This window comes from Ctenocephalides felis, unplaced genomic scaffold (assembly GCF_003426905.1).
Source record: "Ctenocephalides felis isolate EL2017-DRISC unplaced genomic scaffold, ASM342690v1 CF-g0.4_SCAFFOLD_03571, whole genome shotgun sequence".
Lineage (NCBI taxonomy): Eukaryota > Metazoa > Arthropoda > Insecta > Siphonaptera > Pulicidae > Ctenocephalides > Ctenocephalides felis.
In genome coordinates, this window is record NW_020539725.1 from 29,189,070 (window position 1) to 29,209,868 (window position 20,799).

A 20,799-nucleotide genomic window follows, 5' to 3' on the forward strand; every position below is an offset into this window, starting at 1 on the left:
ACATCCACAATCTCCATATACGCATAAATTTAATATATTAAACGCAGTCATTACATATCTTAAATAAATGTCTAATATGGATTAATCTCTATGTATATATGTTATACTGTTGTGTAAATGTATATATTTTATTTACTTTGTTGGTGGTGTTATAAAGTATCATTAACATATTTATTTCTATTTATAATTGGAGCATTAACGAACAGCTTTGATACGTAAATACAGCTTAGATTTTTTAGTTTTACACGTGTGTCAAGCCAGAAAATTATTTTCAAAATAATTTGCATGCCATCAGTCATATTATGTTCAATAAATAGAACAATTAGCATTATAACATTACTAATATAATTTGTTGATATTAATTTTTAATACTGTACAAGTGAATTAAAATTTAAAGTTTTATAAATGTTATTATAACGCTACGACACTGACACAACACATGCAAGATATTTATTAAAACTTGTGTATTCAATGAGAAAATAATATTACTTTGGTGTTCTTTACATCTAAAATCATAGATGTGATTCAAAAATTTATTATATCACTTATTTAGTGCTAGTGCATTCACTGGTGTTTATTGTCTTACAATTACTGGTCAATTAATATGCATTGAGCATCGATATTTTATAACACCACCTTTAACTATTTATTAGTATATGTATCTTATAAATTATGATGTACAAATTATTTATCTAAAAATACGGAATGATTAAAATGCATCACGGTTGAAAATGTCTTGATCACAGTGATGATAATGTGTACAGTATAAAATATGAGCTATACATTGTATATTTCACAATATGCTAAAAATTTATAAAACAACACGGCCAAATTTTGTTTCTGCTGTAATTAAAAAGCGTAACGCGCTAATAAAAATATAAAGCAATGGTCGCTTTTACTTTCTTTCAATTTTTCTAAGTTCCTTATAAATATCAATCAGTACAGGCACAACGTTCTAAGACGATTGTTACTTTTATTATTGCAAAACATTATTTCTGAGTGAATACTAAGGGTAATAAGCTAACTATGCTTATAATATATAAATATGCTATATATACATAGTGGCATTTTTAAGGAATGAATATAAAAATAACTAAATTTTCTGATGCACGCAAAATTATATTTTTATTATATACTCATACTCATTTGCAATAATAATTTATATTCTTGGCTTTACTTAGCAAAACCTAATTTTGTTTTCTTTATAGTTTGATAAATTTGTGTTAAAACGAAGTGTTATTCGCGCTTATATAAATCCGCCACATTGATGTATTTTTATAGCATTTTACATAATGTTATTATACAATATTTACAAGTTAATAAGATAGGTCAGTCAATATAATGATTTTTATTGTATTTTCCATGATTCATATATTTCTTATTATATAAATCAATAGAAAAATTAGAATACTTTCTGATATATAAAAGATAATGCAATATCATTTTATGGAATAAAATAGTTGTCTTTTATATCGAATATAAAAGTAATAACTGGAGATATAAATACAGTACTGTGCTATATTCTAGTAAGAATAAAAAATCTTCGTTTTTACGTATTGCAGTATAAATTAAATAATTTTTTAAAAATGTTTACAAACTTTGGGCTAGTTTGAAGTGTATAATGTACTGTCCATATATATATTTTAAATTAGTATTCTAAATAAATAAATATATTGACAATTGTGGCTTGCTATTTCCATTTTTAATGAATAAATTTTTATAATGTCAATAGCATAAAATAATATCGTATGATTGGCTTATAAAATTAAAATTAAGTATGCTTACTAAATATTATTTACTTAAATATATATCTTGAATCTAAACAGAAATAAATAGAACCATAATAATTAAAACATTAAATTTAAAAAGATTAAATAGTCGACTAGAAAATATCTTGCTTTTGGCCATTTTATTAATATACAGCAAAACCAATTGTTCTACAAATTGCATTTTGAAGTAGATAATCTAAGTAAATATTTATGTATATAAGATTAGAAATCTGACATACAAGCCAAAAAAATGCAATTAAAATAAAAGCATCATATTCCTGCTTGGTAAACACTATACATGAAACAAATCCTGTTAGACTAATATATTACATTAGTTATATAGACTAATATACATTAGTTATATTTGCCTTTAAACGTTTAAAATTTATTCGATAAATTAAACCAAATTATTATCTATATTTTTTTTTTAACTCGTCAAGAAGATCATTTGTATTGATAATTGGTGCTAACAATATACATTTTACTGTTACGAACGTAACAATAAAACAGTTAACTTTTAATTATGCCTTATTACAAAATATGTTACATGTGTTTTAACAATTGTCAATATTGCAACGTTTGCATTACGGAATATTATTATAATATATATTTTAACGTATTCGGCATAAACATAATTTTGCTTATAAAACGTAGTTCTATCAGATTGCTTACAACGACAATATTCGGTTTATATTTTCGATACAAAACTAATATGTTAAAATTAAATACTGAATTTCAAGTGAGTATGGCAATTTGAATTTAGTTATATACATATATACAAGGCTCAACAATTTTGACTCCATTATGATTTTGCCTAATTTCATTGCATAATCATATGAAAAAAATAGCTATCAAAAATAAAAAAAATACATGTGAACCGATTTTATACTTATGTTGTCATAAACAAGATTGCTAATCCTTAATATAAATATTTGACGAGACCAGCGTCAATAAACAAGCTAGCAATTATGTCATTTTATCCATCTGTGCTACATAAAAAGACAGTCTCCCTTGTTTATTCTAAAAACATGGTAATGTCGATAATATTTATGGTTTAATCTACATAGTATCCAATATGACTTAATATTTAGTTAAAAAGCACCAATAACAGAAATAGCACACCAAAGATGCGTTTTTCATGAAGTCTTCATTATGTAATAACTTACTTACTTATGTATCTATCATAAAAATATGATTTAAATTATTTTTCACCGAAAAATATTTTATGGCAATTATTTGATTTGATTACAAGGTTTCTAATAGTATAATTTATTTAATGGAACAAAATAAAAGTGGTAAAAATCAATAGTATCACTATTGTTAGGTGTTAGGAAAGTGTTAGGAAGGTCTGTAGAGAAAGTTCAAAAATTCATTTGCAAAACATGTGGAAATGCAAACAAATATGTAAATAATTGGTCCAACATGAAATAGTTTGATATCCATCTTATTAAGTAACTCTAGACTATCAGTCTACCCAAATTTTTACTTAAGTTTTAAATGTGTGTCTGATTTTGTAATTCAAAAACTTAGTAAGCTAAAAGAAAATTGCCATCTACTTTTGCAAATCAAAGGGACATTACCTTTAGAGGCAATTTTCTAAATCAGTGAGAACTACTGAAAATTTGACGCAAGATGATGCCATAAAATGCGGTGTCCAATTTTCAACCAAAAAAATAAAACCATCACCCTGCTGACGCTATGATGGAAAGTCCCTATCCGATCTTCTGGATCTCCTAGAAATCAATTGCACAGTATCTAAACTTTGTTGCCCTTGCGAATATACAGCAGCATCCAGTAAAGTTTCTGGGCTAAACCTTACTCTGGAATGGGAACTGGAAGAATCTTTCGCACTTAGGTAAGAGGAGTCATCACTAGTCAGACTATCTGGAGGGGTAGGATTAGTAGGCGTGCCACCGCCCGACGAACCGCCACTTCGGGAACCAGAAGTTTTTTGGGAATTATATTTTTTTAAACTGGAACGTAATTTTGTTACTCCTAATTCCAAGCCTAAGCCTAAGGTGCCTGGTCGATCAGCCTGTTCTCGCATTGAGTAACATATATCTCCACCTCTTTGTGGAGTTGAGGCACCGCTGGGTTGCTTCCATTGGTGACTTACCAGATAGTCCTGGTAGGCGGTGTCTGAATTATCACTGCGTTTACTGGAATACAAGGCCATTTCATCGGATTCGATTACATAGCCCGGGTTCACAGCGCTTAAACTTGCGGAGGAAGCATTAGAACCGGTTCGTCTATGAGCTACTTGCGGCACAGCCATGCGATCGTAACACGCATTATAGTCCTAATATTAAATTAGGACTTATTAAAAATTTAATAATTCCATATCAAATAATATATTTTAGGTGAAAGTCAGATTTCTGAGATACTTATTTAAATTGTAATTTTTTTTTTTTAAATAAGTTTAATAATAATATTCTCAGCATAGTTGTATATAATGATTATTATATATATATATATATATATATATATATATATATATGCCAATTGGTATTATTCCTTAAATAATGTTGGAAAATGCCATCAACAACAATCATAAATGAATCATTTAAATCGAGAACGATTCTTAAATCTAAAATCAGTATTTCTTGAAATACAAAACTTATATATCGAAATAAAATCAGTATTTCTTGAAATATAAAACATATATATATATATATATATATATATATATATATATATTTATATAACAATACCAGAAAAATTCTCCCACTCCGTTCTCTCCGTTTCAAATAATAACTTACTTGATAATAATTGTCCTGATAGTTCGCTGACTGATTTATCAAATAATCCGATGTGTTGTGATGTGAATATTTTCCAGCGTAATCACTCTTATCATATTGATATCCATGATTGATCTCAGTTTTATACGGTGATGCATAACTGTTTAAATAAGTTCCCTCCGGAGGAAGTTCATTGGGCAAATAATTCCCAGGAATATATATGCCTAAGTTAAATAAAGAATATATATATATATATATATATATATATATATATATATATATATTTATAATAAAGTAATATGTTTTACCAGGAACTCGATCAGAGTTGACTGAATAGTCACCAGCGTCTGAACTGGTTTTTCGCCGAGGACTAGGCGTAGGTGGCGGCCCACTTAATAGGGTCGATCCAACACCAGAAGTATTACTATTTGTTGTTGCGGTATCTGATAGCAAAGTTGATGACGTCTGAGTTTGTGGTACACCTGGAATAAATAAAACATCTTGTTACTACGTTATCAATTAATATACGAGGTGTGTTCAAAAAGTACCCGGAATTACTAATAATTAAATTTCGCGGGTCTGGAGTGTCTGATTGTCAAAAATTTTTTTATTGTGTTGGTATACATGCCCCTAAAGTATGATGAAATTTTCAGCTATATTCACTGTTTACTTTGTCTGTGGTAGTCGCTAAGGTTCGACGTGTTTTTCTGAGCTCGGCGATTTTTACAATGGAAGAATTGAAAAGTCAAAGAATTTGTATTAAATTTTGCGTAAAAAATGAAATAAAGTGTTGCAAAGTGCAAAAATTCACCAGATATGGCTCCGTGTGACTTTTTCCTATTCCCAAAGTTGAAGAGACCCATGAAAGGACGGCGGTTTTCCTCGATTGAAGAAAATCGCTGAGAGTGCTCAAGGACATATCAAAAAGTGAATATCAAGGGTGCTTCGAAAATTGAAAAAAAAACGCTGGCATAAGTGTATTATATCTGGGGGGGACTACTTTGAAGGGGACCACATTAATGTAGACGAATAAATAAATATTTTTTTGAAAAAACGAAAATTCCGGGTACTTTTTGAACAGACCTCGTATATAGTTGAATTGTAAAAAACGAAGATGTCAATTAAGAAGTTGTAAGCAATAAATACAAATCAGGAACGAGACAGAAAATTGAAATCAAAGCTCAGTCACAAGGTTTACTAGCATGTAGTGAACTCCTTAAGTCAATCAATTCCATTTTGATCATTTTTGCATACATATTTCGTCACTCAGAAAACTGTCTAAACAATACGTATTCTTCTTATCAGAAATATTAATATTTGGCGATTCATCCATTTAAAATTACGATAACATTAGAATTGCCCATGATTTTTTTACCAATAAAAGATTATCTTCAAAACCAAACTAAATTAAACAAAAATATTTCATTCCAATATTAACTTTTTGTTCTAAAATACCTGTGTGATGATGAGCATGCACACCTCCCGAACTGGCGCTGTTTGGTAAATGTTGCGGCGAATCAGTAAACCTTAAAGGCCTAATATTTTCATCCCCTGCAACCTCTTTTCCATAGATGCCACCAGTCACATGGCCTATCAAACCATATCCCGGTGCACAAACTCCTGATGTATTGTGAGGCATTAACGCAGCCCTTGAATGCCGTGCAGGCCCGTGGTAAGTATGATGCGCGTAGACACCAGGAGCAGATTGATTGTTGTAATGATAATCAGAATATTTGCTAAGCATATCGTCTTCATCTTGATATAAAGGAGGTAAAGATCTCTGCATTGGCGGTTCTATGGGAAGTCTGTAAGGTGGTGATGATGTCTCCTCGTCGTCTTCTGGCCTATATTGAACAAAACATGAATATGAATACACGTAATTTAAGCAAATACACGTTACGTTAAATGATGCTTATATTATAATCATTAATTAATTAATTAATTAATTAGATATTAATTAATCTACCTATTAGGTTGCAGCCTGGGATGAAGAGGAGAGACGTTAGAAACTCGAACATCATAGCCTGCAGCAAAACTGGCTAACATGGATGCCATATTATAAAGAACTAATTCCACAATTGATAGTTTCGCTCTGGGGCGCACGCCTAGAAAGTAGAAGATATAAAATAGCAAATTATATAAATTAACATATTATATTTAGCGATATATTTTTCTTACCATCAGCTGTGTATAGCGTAGGCATGGGTATATCAGTCGCCCTGCTTTGATAACCCATTGCAATTGGCATCTCAGGACCCCATTCACTAGAACTGTAATCTGAAATGCAAGATTCCTAAATTTAATATTTACATGAAAATTATATAAATAAAAAGTATATTTAAAAATCAGATATTTAATCCATACATACTTCAACTAAAGTAACACCACCAAGCCGGTTAATATATTTTTCTACCAAGAATTGCACCTACACCAATAAAGAAGAATAAAGAGCATGCTTAAGTTGTACGGCACTAAATAATTTGGAATAATTAAGTAACTTGTAAGACAATAAATAAGCATATAATTGTAATCATAAATAATTTTATATTAAAATTAGGAATAAATGGAATATAATATATAATATTAAATTATATTTTTATTGTAAATAATAATAAAGACAAAAATAAACGACTATACTAAATCTTAATCTAAATAATTTAAAGAAAATAAACAAACATATAAGAGCAAATTTAATTTATTAATCATAAATTACATATACCAAACACCTTCACCAAATTATGAAGAAAAGATTAAAACGGAGCAGAAAATTAAAATTTACATAAAAGTCCATTCATACATATATTGCATTATCCAAAAAAAATTTAAACTACACTTCAAGACAAATTATAATGAATTATTTCTAATTGTATTTAAGTTAATTTTTCTAATTTCATGAATGATTTTATTATAATTCACTTATATAATTTAAGTAATAAAACCTATAATAAATAAATTTAGAATGCACATAAATTAAAAATAATTTTTATATAACTATTAGTTATGTGCTTAAACTGAAACAAAGTGTGCGAAATAGAGCAAATATATGGTATGTATACCTAAATATTGTAATAATAATAGAACATAGACTAGAAAGGAAACAATCACAAAAGCGATACAAAATGAGAGTGCTAGGACGCATACAAAAACAATTATAGTAGTTATAAAGTAGCAATAAAAAAAATTCAAATATATCTGAAGCGTTAATATATAAAGATGAAAAATAAGTGTATATTAATAAATTAAACTTATAAAATGTATTAAAAGTAGTTATTATATAAAGCAAGCAACTCAAAAAGTGAAAGCAACTATTTATTTGGTAACATTTATTTTCAAATTGTTAATATCTTATATATCCATAAAATTAATAATATTATAAGTAGACTTCAATAGACTACAAAAAGCTAACAAAATGTACTCTACCAAGAAATAATCTCATCTATACCAAAATATAATTATAAAAATGAACAATTCTTCTATAAGCAGTAAATGTATAATTATATTCTAAAAACAATAATTCTAACTTATAACGTAAAATGATAAATACTAAATCATATATACATATATGTACAACTTTGGATTTTATTCATGCATTCTGTAAATAAACAAAATCTTCATAAATTAAAATTATAATCAATTAAAGGTTTTACAATAGTATTGGCGTACATAGTGTTTGGTGAGTTTCATACCAAAATTTGTAATTCATAAAACTAAACCTAAGCATGCATTTGTAAAACAATATAATCATTCTTTTAACTAAAGATTTGCGATAAACTTACAGCCAGGCCTCAAAATTTCTTCTGAAATGCCTGAGTGAGACATGAAATATCAATAGATCGATTTAAATAATAATTATTCAAACAGTTTGGTCCCTATTTACAACATACTGTTTAGATATTATGAAAAAGTAAAAAATAATAGTTGTACTTTATAAAAATACTGTTAATATATAAATTTATAATGTTACAACATTATATACTTTGATATGTCACTAAAGAATAAATTTTGATAGACATAAGAAAAGAAAAAATGTAGATACGAATAGGTCTTTTATCATTTTGAAGCAAATGAAATTCTTAGGCAGTCAATTGAATTGTTACTAATAAAATATAGTCATTAACAATCTAGTAATAATTAAATTTAAAATAACATTCTGAAAAGCGAATGCAATTTTATAAACAATTGTAGATCTGACATATTAAACATTAATTTTCACTTTTTCTAAGAAAAACTAACATCCTCATTTTTTCCATATTTGAAATAAATATTGAAGTCCATTTCTTGATATTCGATGTTGCTCCAATCATTTTAGAAACGTATAGCGAGAGAATCTCATTGCATGCTATTTTGAAACTGAATAGCCCTAAATAAAGTAAATCAAAAGTAACATTACACTAAATTTGGATTTGCGATTTTAATAGGTTGATAAAAAAGTGTGTATGCATTTTCAAAAATAAAATAAAAAATAAATAAATTTAGCACTGTAAAATGTAAAGTTACAAAGTGAGATTCTCTCGCTAGTGAAATTAGCTTATTCTAAAATACTGGTTATTTATCGCGATTTTTGGGTCTTCCTATGATGAAACCCTTAGTTGAAAACACCGTATCGTAATGGTTGGCTTCAGGACTGTTTTGGTATAAATCACCATTCTTCGAATTTGCTTGGCTTTTGTTTCGATCTTTCGGTCTCAAAAAACTTCTGTAATCAAAAGCGCCACGCTCAAGCAGACCATTGTCCGATTGCGTTGACCACTTTCGAGCAAAATAGTTCGATTTGTGGCTTGAGGACACACTATTACTATTACTAGGGCCGCTCAGGGTTCGATTATAGCCAAGTATCGATCGTGAACTATTCGAAGTAGGTGTCGATGTTTCTAATTCTAGAGAGGCCGTAAAATCGATCAAATCGGGAATGGATGAAGATCCAGATGTGATGTCAACGTGTCTCCTTGCCTCGAACATAGAATCGCATTCGAGTAAAGTCTCTGCGCTTTTGCCTGTCATTATTTTAGTTTACTAAATTTTTTCTGAACAATTTTTAACGATAAACACAAGCGCTTTACATATGATGCTGTTTAGGCCAGGTGATTTGGAATCGGTTAGCCGAATAAGACTGAGCTTCCAATAGGATTTATAACGTTTTGTCATGATAAGCCGACAGAAAATTAAGTCAGTGTAAGTATATTATCAATAAATAATATTGGAATTATGATTTCTATATCTGTGTAAATTAAAACCAGTCTCAGTTTTCCATTAAAAAATAACACCAAGATTTAATTTCTATTGTGGTAAAATACATAGCATTTTGAGGCTTAACAAACAGATTCGATAAAAAATAAGCTACTAATAGTTATTTTTGTCGTACTTCGAATTGCTTGATCATCCTTGGTAAAAATGATACACATTTTGATAAAAAATAATAAATAACTAAATAATTCAAAAAAATGATACATAACATTAAAAAAATTAATAAATCAACAACTAATGCAACGTTTTATTCCGGATTATATTATATTTGTACCCTAAATAAATAATTTGTTGATTAAGTAGAACTATAGTATGAAAATGATTTTATGAAATTATAATACATGTGTTTGATACTTGATCATGGAGAACCTTTCAGCTCCCTAATTGTACTAACTAATATAAGGAGACAGTTCAAATATTATTTAAAAAATTAGTCTTTTATGGTAATAGTCTTTATAAACGTCTATTTTATTCCCCTAGATAATATCGTGACAAATCGTAAATACATCATTTAGGAAACTCAGTCTTGATCATGCATACTTTTTATTGAGAATTGGTGAAATAATGGTTAATATACATGATATATATGAGCGTGCTTAGATTTGTCGGTAGCAATAGAGTCATGCTATTCAAAATGTTCCTAAAGCCAAAGTTGAATTCAGGCGTGAATTCTGTATATGATTCAATCGTATTATAATTAATTATATATTGCAAATAAATAAATATATATATAGGTATATATAGGTTTATAGATAACAAATGCTATAAAAATTAATAAATGTAAAATGCCATAAAACATGCAATAATAATCAATTTTTCCTTGTAATTTAGTGAATCGTCTCGTCTTTTTCTTTAAATAAAATTTATTATATAGTCATTAAACTTATAAAATTGTTTTGTGAAGTTTACATAATACGCATTGAAAATGTAATATATATTTCTAATTAATACGATGCTTAAGACTAGCTTCAAATGAGCTTAAGAAAACGCGTTATTGCAAAACTTTCTAATTTATAGTGCTTCGTCAACTTTATTTCTGCTAACTAAGCCTATATAAGGAATAGTTTACCAATAGTATGAAAATTTTTTCAAGAGTAAGACAGCAAAATGAACGATAAAACCAGCTGCAATGCAAATTATCATAAATTCAGTATTATCCAAGATAAGATATTGTCCTCAATTCCGCTTCTCCACATGACAGAAATAAAATAATTATTACAGAAAGTAAAATGAATTACAACTATATATGATTCCAATGTACTATCCCCATTAAAAGCAAGCATCCAAACTAATATTTTGAAGATAAACGACAACGTACCTAATTCCTGCACTCGAAGTGTTCCTGACCCATGAGGTCTTGTCTTGTCCAGGTTAGGAGCGCTTTTACTAAACGCTGGAGCTCCGCGCTGATGAGCACGGTGCATGGCACCAGGCAGAACAGTTCGCTCGCGTTGATGAAGCGTTGAAGGACCCCACGTTTTGCCCTTAACGCCGTCCGAAGGCACTGAAAATTTTGGATAAAAATTTATGAATATTTATATATAATATATTAAATTCAATCTTTGTTCATTACTTACAAGCTATTGCTCTCAGTCTTGGTATGGCAGGTGAACCAGGAGGCGTTTCAAGTCGATGCCTCGCGTTTTCACTCACTGCAGTATGTTGTACAGTTATAGTATGGCGAAAGTCTGATGGCAAACTAATCTGACCAGGTTCTTTCTTCAGCAACTGTATTCACATTAGAAGATATATTTAGATATGAAATTTTGACCAAAGACATTTGTGTTCAGCATTGCTGAACCACCAATTGAAAAACTAATATTAACAAAATTTAGAAAAATGTCACCTTTAATCGAGATCTTTTGAACTTTCCACGTCTTTTGCAGGGTTCGGGTGCATTTAGTCCATTTATCATTATCCTTAATTCACGTGCTAATAGTTCGATTTCTCGTGCATCTAAGTCTTCTTCTCTCTGACGTAACTCGTATTCGTGTTGTTTTTGTTGAAGTTGCGCTCGTTTCAGAATTTCTTCTCTGCATCGCAGTTCCTGAATATAAAATAATCTTTTAGTACATTCGATCTAATTTTTTCTACAAAAAAAACTTAAATTTTATAAATTACATTACAATATTATTAAATAATGTTAATATGAAAAAACACATTAAATGACTTACATGGTGGGTATAAACTTTCGAGAACAGAAAAACATAAAATAGTAAGAACTATAAGAAATATTATTCCATAAATGAAATCTATATATCTACAAAAAATCATATTCCACAATAAAAACTACCGCACACATAGAAAAAATGTACATTACCTCTTCAAAAGACAAACAGGCCTGAACAGAGCGCATGAAGGAAAATATAACATTTTTAGTAATCGTTAATTAATGATATAACTTATGTCACAAATCTAAAGTTTCTACTAGTGATGTGCCGACTCGAAAAATTCCCGATTCGAATGATTCGAATCAGAAAAAAACCTGATTCGAATCATGATTCGAATCAACTCGAATCAAGTATATATATGGACAAAAAAAAATCATGGATGTATTAATTTAGTAAATGTGATCCAAATTTATAATCAAAATTGTCAGTTTAACCAATATAACCGACAAAGTAGAAATTGTAAACATAAATCACTATCAAAAAGTATATTCTGAAAATTATTAAAAATGATGTAATTTTGAGGACGGCTAAAACATATCTTCAAATTAATTTACAATAATAGATTACCAAACGATTGTGCATCACTAAAGCATATAAAATAATATTTGGAATCATGGGTCGATTGTTTATTTTACTATGTAATCAGTAAAGGATCGCATCTAAACTGAGAGCTGAAAGTTAATTTCATTAATGTGAATTTGCCATTACTTACATAATCAGAAGTTAACATATTATTTACTGACTTTCTGGTGTTTAGTAATTGTTTCAAAAGAGAATTATATTGAAAGATTCCCGAAACTCGTTTCATAATTTCGAGTGGTTTATTCTGATAACATTTAAAATCTATTACACTTAATTATTATCAAAATTGGGTATTGATATTTCACGAACAAAATCGCTCTCAGCGCTCCGTAAAATAAATAAACACGCAAGAACGACGACGCATTGTATCGCCCATACGGTTAACTCATATCGCTTGAACTCATATCGCTCGAACGGCTTGAAGTCGGGATGATTCGAATCAGAATTGAAGTCGGAATAACTCGTAACGCCGCTTGATTCGGTTTGGCTCATATGAAGTCGGAACAACTCATAACGCCGCTTGATTCGAGTTGGCTCATATGAAGTCGGAACAACTCATATCGCCGCTTGATTCGGTTTGAGTCATGAAGTCGGAATAACTCATATCGCCGCTTGATTCGGTTTGAGTCATATGAATCGGATGATATAGTTAGTCGATGAATGCGGTAAAAGTCACACAAAGACGATTGGAGTTGGCTGATACATTTAAGCATATTAAAGTCGGGTGGCTCGCATGATTTAATTCATTATTTATTTTTTATATTTATGATATTTATTTTTTATATTATTATAATATTGAATTAAATTAAAACATTTTTCTTATATTTATATTTATGAAAAATTTTATATTTATGAAAAATTTGTGTTAATACATATTTTATCACAGTAAATATTTCGCGGCTTGATGCGAGTTGATTCGAATCAAGTAAAATCTGATTCGAATCAAGTCGTTAAAGGCTTGATTCGAATGATTCGAATCACTTGATTCGACTTGGCACATCACTAGTTTCTACAATTTATATATTATGATTCTTAAATTACGACTCTTAGAACTCTACTCAACAAAGAGTAATATTTATGTTAATAAAATGATAATGCTCTAAGATAATACATAACCATTATAACTTCATTGTATTACATGCTATGTATTTTATATACGCAGATATTGCTAAAATTTTTGAAAACTATAAATAGATTCGTTGAATTATATCACCTACAAAATATCGACATCTATTTATAAATTCTTTAGATCACCGCGACTAAATTGTTCTCATCAAAAGTAGACAATGGTTCCATGGTGTAATGGTTAGCACTCTGGACTTTGAATCCAGCGATCCGAGTTCAAATCTCGGTGGAACCTGGTATTTTATGACCTATTTTTTTCATTTACAAGTCTAATTGATTGCATTATAACAAGTAAATATTAAGTTAACAATTTATCAATAAAAGCTAATGTTCATTGGGAAATTTCTTTTTCGTTTTCTTCCATATATATAGTCATTAAGTCATTATATTATATACATTTTCCAATGTATTCTATTATGTATATTTTACTAAAACCTGATGTTACCTTTTCTTTTCTGCGCAATTCTAAGAGCACTTCTTCAATCTCTCTGCGCCAGTCGTCCTGCATAGAATGGAATGATTCGTGTGGTGTATTTGCGAAGGCCGACCTGGCTATATCATCCAACGCTTCTAACACCTTGGGAAAGTCCGGCCTTCGGTGTGGATCCGATTCCCAGCACGCTGAAGAAGAATAGAAATTAAATAAATAACATTTATTAAACGCACATTTGTAGTAAGAAAACTAAGGCGGCATACTTTAATAACAAGTGTCAATATACCATTAAAATTACATGTTTTATATACCACATACGTGATGCATATAGCATACTGAACTTGGATGCTCGAGATTTATTTTAACCTAGATATTAATTATAGTTTATATAAAATAAACATGTTACATTATTATAAATCACATCTAATAATTCGAATTCAAACCAATTTTTGCAGCACTACCTATGGATATAATATAAAATATTGCTAAAGAAACGTATTTTTCAAAAATATGGGATAAGATTTATAAATAATTTTATTCATACCTTCCATTAGATCTCTCCATTTCACCGGGCAAGTGGACGGTATTGGCAGCGTCAATTTATTAACAGCAACTCCGTAGGCTACTGCAAGAGCGTCAATTCCTTTGTATGGTGTCTGCCCAGTTAACAATTCCCATAACAGAACCCCGTAGCTCCACACGTCGCTGGCTCGAGAAAATGTACTCGTCTGGAAGAAAGTGAATAAATTTAATTAAATAGAATAGAATATCCTACAAAACCAATATTTTTTAATGTGAAATAAAACAAGCAAATCAGTGGTTCATTGAATGACTTACATGTTGGACCTAGAATATATAGGATTTATATTCACTTCTTCATTTTCGTTTCGTTCAAAAGTAATTAAGATTTTCATTTATTTCTTATACTTAATGATTTAAAGAAAATCGTCATTTTAGTAAGTTCAATGGTACAAACAATGCTGTTATTGAAATATGTTTGTAAATGTTCTGTACAAATGAAAGCAGAGACTGCAAAGAGATATCACTAAAAACACAAATTCGTAAACGAACATTTGATTCTTTACAAGTTCCTCAGATCAGAATATTATTATAGCCACCGAAATACTAACGGTTCCATGGTGTAATGGTTAGCACTCTGGACTTTGAATCCAGCGATCCGAGTTCAAATCTCGGTGGAACCTGGTACATTTTTTTTATTATTATTTATTATTTTGCCTATCAGAAAAATAAATTTCATTTTGATAGCAAAAATGAATAATATATAATAAACTCACTGAATATTAAAAATTCAAATGCATAATTTTTCTTTAGGTTTCAATCCTAACACTTAAATAAAAGTATGTGCACATTAAATTGTAGAAATTTCAATAACAATTATATAAATTGGATAGTTTTCTTAATGATAAAAAGGTTTCCAATTACTATAAGTTACCCTACTATAACTTACCCTACGAGCATAAAAATAATTAATGAATAAAAATAATTTTAAATTGTTTTGATAATAAATTCATAAAATTCTTTTTTAATCAATATAGATACTCATAATTTTTATAATGTATCATATTTAGATTAGTTTAGACACATTTCCTACAGAAATGCACTGATAATAGTAAATAAAAAATAGGTTTATGCTTTTATTTCATCGATTAATCTTGCTCATTCTCTTTATTATTATGCTTTTACTACCTTTTATAGTCGTTTATGATTATAAATTTTCTGTTTAACTATCTTCATAGTTTATGTCGTTCTACATTGGTTAACATCAATCGTCTGCTTTCTACTTGATTAAGAAACTTCCACTAAAAGCGTGGAATATTTAACGATAACGACTTCGAGTTTTACATAGTCATGTAAAATGTCAGCTATTAGTCCATTGATAATGAATAGTTTAGATTATGCAGTTATTCGAATTATTCGAAAAGTTATTTAGAATGCTTTGTACGTTTAATCTTTCGTCTTTGATTAAAATTTGACATTAATACAATTTTGAAATTTATTTGATTTCGATTGAATAATTAACACGTTATATATGATGTATTATTTTCTGTTAGCGCTATCTTCTTGTAAATGAATTATTTTTCCAAAACAAAGATTCAGAATTAATTCTTGTTTATGATAAACCATTGTATTACAAATGTGTTTACATCTTCCGTAGTGAATATAAAAATATATGATTTTTAATGAGGTTTAATGAAATCGCGTGTACTCGGCATTTTTATATCTGCTCAATGTAAAATGTTTAGTAAATAATATTTTATAATTAGATGATTTAGAACAATGGGGCATGGATTAAATACTATAAATTCATCAATCAGTAGGTTCAATGCTCAATATCGAGAATAGATTTAATTAATTTATAATTTATTCGAATTTCATCTTTTTATTGCTTTAACGCTTCTTCACCAGCAAATACTCCTATTTATATATTGATCCTATTACTGATATTACAAAAATATTTTTACAACAACAAAAAATCTTGTAACTTTTACTTGCCCTCCAGCAAAAAATATGATTTGTTATATGTAGTTTTGTCAAAATTCCAAATAGGTGAGTCTAGTTTTCTATTGAAAATTTTACCAATAATCTTTTTTTCAGTTTTTTTCCAACCAATTCTATTCTGTGTTGATTGATTTCAAGACGCACTTTGCGAGATGTTTATTAGTTTCAATTTTTTTTTCAGAAACATTTTTTTTGTATATTAAAAATAATTCAAAATTTAATTTTAATTCTGGCTGAAGTTCTAAAGCTCACTGTCATACTTTAAATAAATAATTTTAACTTTGTAATACAGTTTATATAATTCTTATAAATAAATATTAGACAATGTAGCATTTTTTATAATAATCTGTTTGAAAACATTTAATATTCCTCGAACATTTCGTTACGCTTCGGTAAGTTCCAGCAATTTGCCTTAAGGCACAATGCTATGCATCACTAGTTTTCATTTATTTTTAGGCATTAACTTGAATAAATTTAACATTTTGAAAATCCATTCTATTTATTAACTATTATTTTTCTAAACTTAAATTATCAAATTACTTGATTAAAAATAACTATACTACATTTTCGGTATATATAATTTAAAATTCTTATAGAGTAGTGGTTCCATATATTTCTCTAAATATCACCAAGCGAAAGTTTATTACAATCGTTAAGGTATGCAGTTAATGCATTAGTTGACCAAACCATATCGGACATTTAAATAAAGAAGTGGTTTTATTGAAATTACCTTAATAACTTCGGGCGGCATCCAGGCGTAAGTGCCGGCTGCTGACATGCGTGTGGTCTTGTAGACTTCCCGGGCTAAACCGAAATCTGTTATCTTGAGAGTTTTGAAGCGAAAATCGTCATTTTCTATGGCTTGGCTCAGCAGAACTGTAACAAGAAAATTGTTATTTAGGCTAGATTTAATAAATCAAATGTAACAAGTGTATAAGAAAACTAGCGTCTCAGCAAACTTAACAAAGAAATTACTTATTAGGACATTTTTAAGAATTTAGGAATGTAACATGGGTACTGCACTAGGGCAGGTTCGTGAGCTGAATTAAACCCCAACTCGATTAAGAGAAAAAAAGAGTGCGCGTAAGGTTCACACGGGATTGAACTAAAACTTATTTGCTACTGTACAAGATGGCATTTAAGTAAAAATAAATATATCATATAACAATTTTGAATCATGTTATTAGTAATATGGTAACACTCGTGATGCACATATTTATTAGTGACAACCATTATACATATTTATATAATGATGAATTATAAACTATATATTTATAATAGCATTAAAAACAGGTATAATATTTAAAAACAATAATGCAATTAGAGTCATACTGCAAATATGACATGGTCGGTTTGTCATTGTAATTAGCATTTAAAGATGAACCTTCATTAGAGAAATGAAGTAATTGCTGATTAATAACTTCTATAATATTCGTTCACTCAGTGGATTATGTTAAACAACGCCTAAATAAATATTGTTTTCGCAACTTCACTCATCATGTAATAATTGTGTTTAAAGAACTTCATGCAATTAAAATTAACATACATTCATTGATTGATGGTATTTTTTTCACTTTTTCGCTGGCTATATAATCTCATTCTTTGAATAGCTATAATATCTCTTGTGCCTAAACAATTTTTTCCATTTCAATAACTTCAAAGATTTATAGAAACTACGAGTTATATAGAAATTATTTCAATAAACTTATGTTTTATACACGGCGCAAATGCTGCATTTGTTTTATTATTTTCATTACAATTATTTACGGGGGCAGGATAAAATATTCTTCTGATTCATGCATTTTTCATTAAATCAAGATTTGTACTACGATGAAACTTTAAAATGTTTATTTATCTATGCCGATTTTCTCATTGATATCGGTACGCATACAACGACAGATCTCTATTCACATACGCGACGACTGATCACAATCGACCCGTATAGAACTGATATCATCGAGAGCGAATGACGAATCATTGGCACTCGGCTCTCATCTTATCTTATCTGCCGTAACGCATTTTCGTTGCATTTGTATGGATTTACACCCTAGTCGCTAAAGAAGTTTTACTTCAAAAATAATGTGAGAGATTTTCCATTGCCATTTCATATCGCAGTGCCAAAATGAGCTATGTTTAATTGAAAACGTATTTTTGATCTAAATTTTCAAGTAAAAATGGACATCACTATTGCACGATGTGGCAAGTTGTCCGTGAGCATGAACATCATGAAACATCCATCGAATATAACATAAAACTTATAAACGAACGGTGATACTTATCTTGTCATAAGATAATAAATTAACCCTTTCCACTCGGATATCCTCACTCTGGCGGCAAAATACATATTAATTCTGCAATTCGCGAGTGGAAAGGGTTAAGTTGGAGATTTTTTTTTATTTTATCTTGGTCATGGCTTTAACTTGGTAGTAAGAACATGAATTAGCATGATCCAAAGGTTCAATCCTACCTGGCCACCTTGGTTTCAAACAGTGTTATCAGATTTTCACTTGAGATTATAGATCTCAAATACGATTTCAAGTAAAAATAGCATTTCGGGATATTGCTACAACATATACTCACATCACTATTTGAACTATATCAAATATAACCTCAACAAAAAGAGAATAGTTATCCATTGGGTTGCCTTCTTTAGTCATTTTATATACAAAGATTTTATTGTAATCAAAAGTTTAAATTAAGAATATTAGTCTCCTAAATTAAGTGATCGTACAGAATCTTACAGATGATATTCAAGAATATAAAATATCTTACCTCCTAAGTTTATTAAAATATTTGCAATTAGTTACATAGGTTAATTAACTCACAAACGTATACTTTCTAAAATAAAAGTAACATAAATTTACAATTTTACTGTTACTAAATATAGCACATTTCTTACAAAGTTCATTTTCCCATAGTTTATAAGGTGTTAATAACATATGAATTGAATTGTCAAACAAACATTAACAAATACAATGAGTGAACACTTTCGTAAGATATTTGCATTGATCTGCACAAATTGAAAACAATATTACAGGTTCGGCTAAAACAAATATAATCAAATATTAAAAATATTTTTACGTTTGTATTTATTTTAATGAAATTTAAACTCGTTAACGATATATTTATAAACAGGAAGTGTTTCCAGTTAATTGTGATTATTTTATCAACTTATAGTTCGCAACTGTAATTTCGTAAAATGCTTTATCTATTAAATTACTGTAATGAAGGAGAATTTAAGTTGTATTGTGACGTAGGTTTAATCAGAACAATATAATCAAATAATGTTTGTTAGCTGATTTGATTAATCAAAAAACTTGATATGTTTCTTTGAAATTAGACCACTTACACATAAACATTCATATGTAACCTGAAACTTGAAATGAACGTTAAGTTGAAGAAAAATCTGATTACATATTTATCTAAAAAAAGTGTATGTATCAGATGCACAAAAACACATGCCTTGGCTTGTGGAAAGAGCTTTGGTTTTGCGACCAAAAGATTCATGTTCAATATCCAATATCAACAGCCTGATATCAAGCAATAGAAGGGTGAAATCGATTCCAAGTAAAAAAAACCTTTATCCGGCAATGCTACATAAAATTAAAAACTATCTAAATAGTACACCAAATAAAATCTAGTTTTATGTATACTAAATATACTTCAATAAAAATGTAAGACATGCGAGTTAAATTAATGAAAGTAACTAGTTAATTTGCGCTAATAGTTGAACTTGGAGTATGATAATTACCTCACACATAGATAATAAAAATGGCAAATATAGTTAAAATATGCGATTAAAACCAGTATTTCACGTCAATTAATAATACTTAATGCACAAATGTAAAATCAATCTAATAAATTATAAAAACAGTTACATTACTGCGAAGCATGACCTGTCGAGCAACAAACAAGCTCGACATGAGAGATTTTATTTAAAATTCTCATTGTCGCAATCAATATATTATATATTAATTAGTCAATTAAAAGATTCCACGGACTTGGGCAAATTGCTGAAGGATTAGTGACACTGCTGTAATATATGACAACAACAACAATAACATCATTATGAGATTAAAAGTTATTTAATTAGACGACAAATACATTATTGAATATTATATACCAAAGATAGTGAAACGTTTCCTATGCATCAAAATTCATTCCGTCATTAAATATGAACACAGTTTGTTAATTAGTATCAGAAAAAACTCTATATG

General features: G+C 28.9%; 1 protein-coding gene and 2 non-coding genes across 3 annotated transcripts in view; 2 read left to right on the forward strand and 1 right to left on the reverse strand.

The window, feature by feature from the left end:
* Positions 1-3,212: 3,212 nt before the first annotated feature.
* The window catches only part of LOC113384522 (mitogen-activated protein kinase kinase kinase 11-like), a 107,297-nt gene continuing 89,710 nt past the window's right edge, over positions 3,213-20,799 (reverse strand). Inside the window, exons 3-14 of the mRNA XM_026622251.1 lie at positions 17,313-17,458; positions 14,607-14,790; positions 14,075-14,250; positions 11,598-11,798; positions 11,329-11,479; positions 11,070-11,255; positions 6,686-6,784; positions 6,474-6,612; positions 5,963-6,351; positions 4,816-4,989; positions 4,529-4,731; positions 3,213-4,068 (exon numbers count right to left, since the gene is read on the reverse strand). Coding sequence (XP_026478036.1) covers positions 3,466-4,068; positions 4,529-4,731; positions 4,816-4,989; positions 5,963-6,351; positions 6,474-6,612; positions 6,686-6,784; positions 11,070-11,255; positions 11,329-11,479; positions 11,598-11,798; positions 14,075-14,250; positions 14,607-14,790; positions 17,313-17,458 — 2,651 coding nt within the window. The 3' untranslated portion in view covers positions 3,213-3,465. The remainder of the gene's footprint in view (positions 4,069-4,528; positions 4,732-4,815; positions 4,990-5,962; positions 6,352-6,473; positions 6,613-6,685; positions 6,785-11,069; positions 11,256-11,328; positions 11,480-11,597; positions 11,799-14,074; positions 14,251-14,606; positions 14,791-17,312; positions 17,459-20,799) is intronic.
* Positions 13,793-13,864, forward strand: Trnaq-uug. Its single transcript has one exon. It is a non-coding gene; the product is annotated as a tRNA-Gln (tRNA).
* Positions 15,193-15,264, forward strand: Trnaq-uug. Its single transcript has one exon. It is a non-coding gene; the product is annotated as a tRNA-Gln (tRNA).